This window comes from Limulus polyphemus, unplaced genomic scaffold (assembly GCF_000517525.1).
Source record: "Limulus polyphemus unplaced genomic scaffold, Limulus_polyphemus-2.1.2 Scaffold3589, whole genome shotgun sequence".
NCBI classification, from domain to species: Eukaryota; Metazoa; Arthropoda; class Merostomata; order Xiphosura; family Limulidae; genus Limulus; species Limulus polyphemus.
In genome coordinates, this window is record NW_013669199.1 from 29,364 (window position 1) to 36,028 (window position 6,665).

Sequence of the window (6,665 nt, forward strand, 5' to 3'; positions counted from 1 at the left end):
GGCATACAGTCCACTTGTTTTAAAATAATATATACGTAATAAGACAAATTAATGGTGAATTACGAAGGGTTAGGAATGCATCCTCATAGTTATAATGTTATAAGTTATTCAATATACGAACGAAGCTCGAGGAACGCATCTATTTCGTATATCGAGTCATTACTGTAACAGCGGTAATATCGTTTTTAAAACATTTTTGTTTAGTTTAGTTGTTATGTTCGCTGATAGATGGCACAAGGTGTATGATTACATCCAACGCATCATAATAGTAGGAGTTTTAGACAGATGTGGTATATACATAATGGATAAGCAAGCACGCCAGCTTCAGATCCCCAGGTGCAAAGAAAGCGGGAGGACGAAAGCACGTTGTAGTGCAGCAGGAACGGTGCGTCAAAGACTATGACGTATAAGCAGCACGTTTCTGAAACATCTGCACTGCGGACACTTTTAGAAATCAGTTAATGATTGTGGTTGCTAGGCCTAACTTTGCTTCTAACTGGGAAACTGAGTACTTTTGTTACTTTATCGGGGAAGTTTTGTGACTGAGTCAATTGTTCTGAGTGCAGCAGTTAGTGCAAAACTCTATGGTAAAAAAAAAGGCCATGGCGAACACTAAGGCAAAAGCACTTAATGGACACGACGTTACAGAGGCTGAGTTTCAGGTAGTACATATTGAACCTCGACCTTTCCGTCCTTTCAAGTCCAGTGAGGAGTATCTATATGCTATGAAAGAAGATTTGGCCGACTGGCTCAACACTCTTTACAATGTAAACATCACTGCCGAAACTTTCATGGAAAGCCTTGAGACGGGAGTCCTCTTGTGTGTTCACGCTAATCACGTCGTAAGGACCGCCCGGGAGTGGCGGCGGTCAGGTCGGAATGATCTCAACACCATCATCCCGGATCAGGACGTGGTGTACCGCAGTGATGTCCAGCCCAGTACTTTTCAAGCACGGGATAACGTGTCCAACTTCATCACGTGGTGTACGAATCTACCGATTATGGAGTGTTTACGGTTTGAAACAGACGACTTGGTCATGAGAAAGAACGAGAAGAGTTTCATCCTTTGCCTTCTGGAAGTTGCAAGAAGGGGCGCTAAGTTTGGGATGCTTGCACCACTCTTGGTCCAGATGGAAGAGGAGATCGACGCAGAGATAGCTAAAGCTGACTTCGATTCCGACGGCCACGAGGCTGACGACGACTCTGATGCTACCAGTGCGTCTGGTGTTGGAGAGCCTTCTCAAAATCAAATCATTACTAACAACCTAAGAAGTCTTCATGAAAGGGTAAGTGGAAATACTAAGATATTAACAACGAGTTTAGGGCGTCAATATGTGTACCAAGTAACTATTTCTTATCAACCTGATAGGCGTGATAACAAAATTAAAACTATTTATAAACATTAAAACAATTTGCTACAAACAAAACAGGTACTTTCTGACAAACATTTGAACTTTTGACTTATTGCAATTTTTCTCTTAGCTTAGTTGACAGGGTTCTTGGTATGTCAACTGTTTTCTGTACAATAAATACTTCGCACTTGTGGGTGTAAGCAAATATTACTCTCTGCTATCTTCCGGAATTTGAGGGGGTTTTGTCGTGAAGTTAAAGGAAAAAAACAGAGTAAAATAGAACGATGACGCAACGATTAAATAGAAACTGCTAGATTTTTAGGCAGGGCGCCGCCACGTAGACGGAAAATTTCAACGAAACGGAATCGTCTGAACTATAACGTTGAATCTAGTAAATTTTAGATATTCTATAGGTTGCCGGCTTATTAAAAAATACGCTAAGCAAGGTAATTATTATCACACGTCGTGGGATAATGTATATATTATATCTTGAAGAGACAGCGTTCGTGTCAGTCCTTAACAAGAATGAATATTTTAACCTGTAGTTGTATGTTTATTAAACGTGTTTGTAAAATCGTCGAGTTAACATGAGTAAATATAATTAAATGTAAAACACTAGTCCCTTTAATGACGTCCAACACCAGACATTAGATACATTTAACCGGATGAGATCCTGAGACTCTTTACTGTTATTTATTTAGTCTTAGTTAGGTGAGAACTTCGGACCCTCACGGTAATTACAATTATATTACTTTTTGTTTGTTTTTATGGCAAAGGAAAACAGACCATGGACCCTTAAATTGATGTTAGCCACTAGGCCATGCCCGACTCAGGCCTGTGCTGAAGAAGGTTAATATACTGATAATTGTATTAATATCTAGGCTGAACTACGAACGTACAAGGCATTCATCTTTCCCAGTATTAAATTCGTAATGTATGTACTGTACCAAACAAGGTTTTATTTCTAACTGAGATAGAAAAAATCTTCATTTGTTGAAAATGAGTCAGACACGTTTAGTTGTGTGTTTGTGTTGACATTGGAATGACACGTTTAGATCTGTGGGTTGAACTGGGGCCTGACATGTCTAGGTGTGTATGCGTGTTGAAATTGAGTCTGACACGTTTGCAAAGTGTGTTATTTATTAAAATATTTACATGATAACATTCGCTAGTACGGTTTAGTGAAATATGTCGTGGTAATATGTTTTTGAACTTGTAATTCGCATGGGCAGCCTTTCATTATTCGGTCCTCAAATTAATGCGATCGATACAAGAATGAATGGCACCGACAAACAGGTTATTATATTGCATGTAGTAAAGATATGTCAATGTCAGTGTTATTGGCCTTTTGTACTTTTCAAGGTCCGATTGTTTTATGTAACACATCTCATATATATACACACGTTTGTGGAGTGAAAAAATACTTTTTTATGTGATTTTTGTACGGAGTGTCTATACATAGCCTAAAGCAACAGGCAACATTCCTGGTCTAAGTTCCACTTACCTAAAAAAAAATAAAAAAATAATGTAATCATCTATCTGTCTGTCAGTATAAAAATCATAACCACTTACGAGAGACGTGTTATGTTACAAATTCAAGGGCGTCCTTCTAAAGATGACTAGATAGTACTCGGCCGATAATTTGTTGATAAAATTTGGAGATTAAAATTAGGGAAAGTAGAAATATATCTATAACTTATTGTTTTATCATTTATGTATACTTTATATTCGTGCCTGACACACTTCATGAATAACTAAATGGAAGTAAGTATTAAAAAATGTCGGGACTTAACTGAAATTTATTTTGATGTTATACTGATTTCAACAAAAAATACACACCGAGTTCATTATTTATGCTTAGTTCGTAACTGGAAACAAAATCGTATATTAAAGTTAACACTAAAGTATTCAATACACTCGTCAGAATCTTTAGTTCGTCGAAAATTATTTTCATGATCACGTGATAATTATTTACAAGAAACAGTTGATGTAATTTTCCATAGATATAAATAACACTAGATTGGCCAGTTATTATTCTTTATCATTGAGGGGCATGTGCGCATGCTGCCGCCATTGCTTTGTGTTGAATTTCGAACTGGCAGACAATGTAAAATGGCTGAGAGTGACAGTCGTTCGTCTAACTCACGACGAAAGGAACACAGTGCTATGCCATTAACTTTTACACATACCGTAACTAAGAGTCGAAGGTTTGGGTGTTACATTCTACAAATAAGTAAAACTTTTTTTCTCTATAATATATTAAGTAACAGTGGGTAACATCGCCGTGGACATGGTGGTGACATCGAACTGGCGTGGATGTTTACATCTAGTTTCAAAGCATATATATTATGTATACGAGTCTTTTTTGGAAGGCATTTCAACTAAACAAGTCAGTATGGCAGTTTTTGATGTGAAATGCTGACAATATTAAGTACCCACATAAGTTAAAATAACCATCCACGATATTCTAATCTCGCTTGCTAACCTCAGTGTCATTATGATAAATAATCAGCATGCACTACAAGTGGCCCAAAATATTTTGTATTGCTTGAACAACAACAACAAAAAAAAAACATTAATCTTACTGTGATATATACATATATAGAAAAGTGCTTGTAACAGAGTGAGCCTGGTTTTATTACAGTATATGTACATGCCTTTCTATTTTGTTACATTTAATTGTAATATATGTGTGAAATTCGAATGAATTTTATTATATATGAATGTTATATATTATATATGAATATATGTTGAATATTTGGAGGTGCAGATACATAAATAACATTCTTCTCCACCCCACCTCCAAGAAAAGGACATGATGCGCCACCTCTTGTTCATTGGCAACAATATTTGAGGTATAGATATATTTCTGTGATACATAATAAACACCGCGGAAAAAGAACAGATTTTAATCTTAAGATTTCCCTCTGGGCTAAAATCCAATGCATTTTTTATATGACAAATCAGATATGTGTGTGTTTTGTGAAGGATTGTTGCACTAATTCTTAACTTAAAATCAGGTTTAGATCATCTTGGTTTGTCAAATTTATTAAAATCAATAACAAAATTATCCAAACGTCTAGTTTAGATGGAAAATGGCCATTAGTTGTGAGGTGAGATCGCCTTGCCATTGTCAGTTCGACTGGCGGGTTTTGAAAGTTCAACGCATGGCAATGGCGAAAATCACGGAATTCCAATTTAGTGTGTTATTTATATCTATGTAATTTTCGATTTTGTCAGTAACGCCCTCTTCCAATGGTCTTGTTGGAGGTGAAAGCAATTTTATACTCTTACTTTTCCGACCCTCTCTTTAAGAGTTAATCTTTCTCCTTCTCTGGTAATTTTTGTTTATTCACTATCGACCCAGTGAGACAGAAACTGTCTTGTTCGAAAGAGAATCTTCACCCTCTTGGACACATCGAGAACTGTAAATCAATGAACCTATGTATACAAAACACTTCACTTGATTTGGAAGGTGAAGCACAAACCAAACCACCTATAACAACTTCCGTAGCGCACTGGGAGTGAGAAAGCGCAAAAAACAATTTCATTTGCATTCGAAAATTCCTGTTCAGGAACATTTAAATAAATTCTTCTGTACACAAACGAGCGCCATATTAAAGCGGGAACTGATGGAATTGCAGCACCAGACTCATCGCAAAAAATAGGCCCAACAAATTTCAAAGTACTTTGCTTTTTAAATATCTTTGCCCCATTCTCTCTTGTTCCTTTTTCGCTTTGTAATTCAAACGTAATTATTTTAATTTTAGTTATATTTAAGAAAGAATAAAATTCTGTTTAGTTGGTTGTTGTATTAGTATATTAAAATTATGGTAAATATTACAATTATTATCAGACTTTTCAGTTGAAGTTTTTGTAAAAGATACGCCACTTATTATTTTTCATGATAATATTGCTGTGTACATGTTTTTAATAAACGTTCAAAATTAATTTTAGGTTGATATTATTTTTAGTTAACTGTTTTTTTATGTATGAGTAGTATTAAAAAACTGTACAAATGAGAAAGTTGTCTGTCAAAAAATATATATATAATGTAATTGTAAACTAATGAATAACTTATCACTAAAATGTCAAATACAAATTTCTTTGCTTGATTTTTATGTTTTAAATGTAGATTAGCCCATAACATTTTTCAGCTCCAAGACCACAAAGCCGTTAATCCGGCCGTGACACGAACTTAATTATTTGTGTTAATACATGGCCAGGTGGATAAGACGCTCGACTCACAATCTGAGGGTCGCGAGTTCGAATCCCTGTCACACCAAACATGCTCGCCCTTTCAGCCGTGGGGGCGTTATAATGTGACGGTCAATCCCACTATTCGTTGGTAAAAGAGTAGCCCAAGAGTTGGCGGTGGGTGGTGATGACTAGCTGCCTTTCCTCTAGTCTTACACTGCTAAATTAGGGACGGCTAGCGCAGATAGCCCTCGTGTAGCTTTGCGCGAAATTCCAAAACAAACATAAACCTTCTCTGTTTTTGTTTTTTTTAATTTCATATAGGTGTCGAAAGCAAAAGTTATGTGAGTGGAACTATTAGGGAGGGGCTAATGTTCCATGTAATTCAAGTTTGTTAGAAGTGAAACTAGGGGAGTTCGATAGCACGTTTCTCCGAAAAACTTGTATAATTCGAGTAGTAAATTGGAGCTACTTTGATGCAACGGGAGGGGACAAAAGATATAGAAAAAAAAAACACGAGCGCAATTAACGTGAAAATGATTTGTTTTTAATGGGCAACTTAATCACTTATTTGCTACCTGAACCTTTTTATCCTGTTTTTTCTACCCTTTCCTTCCAGCTCTTAAACAGTTGTCAGAATCTTTATCTATTTATAGGGAGTTATTATTCTGGACCAAAACTAAAATTCGAGTTCGGTTACACTTAAATCTATCGAAATGTTTTAGGAGATGAAGTGTATTCTACCCCCATGTGTAGATGGGCATGGGGGGGGGGCATTGCACCTTCTTATTCCGATGTCTACGTATTTAAATCTGATCAAAAACTTCTTTTTTACGGAGTTTTAGAATTCTAGGACTTGCAGTAACCTGAAGTAACAATATGCATATGAAGTAGATTGCTTGGAAATCCCTGGACTTGCAGTTACTTATACTATGAAACGTACTAGTATAAAAGCCAGTCAGAAATAACGGGAAAACATTGTTGAATGGTTAACGAAAATTATAGAATTTAACTAAACAAATTTGTCTGTATCTCCAAAATGCACCTACCTCATCACTTAGTTCGTCAGTCTCGAAAAAACCCTTTAAACCCCCCATTAAAAAAAAAAAAAAAAAA

The 6,665-nt window shown here is 36.1% G+C and overlaps 1 protein-coding gene across 1 annotated transcript in view; it reads left to right on the forward strand.

The window, feature by feature from the left end:
* The first annotated feature begins 337 nt into the window (after positions 1 to 337).
* LOC106469644 (GAS2-like protein pickled eggs) overlaps positions 338 to 6,665 on the forward strand; it is a 48,764-nt gene continuing 42,436 nt past the window's right edge. The window contains exon 1 of the mRNA XM_022398220.1: positions 338 to 1,286. Coding sequence (XP_022253928.1) covers positions 585 to 1,286 — 702 coding nt within the window. The 5' untranslated portion in view covers positions 338 to 584. The remainder of the gene's footprint in view (positions 1,287 to 6,665) is intronic.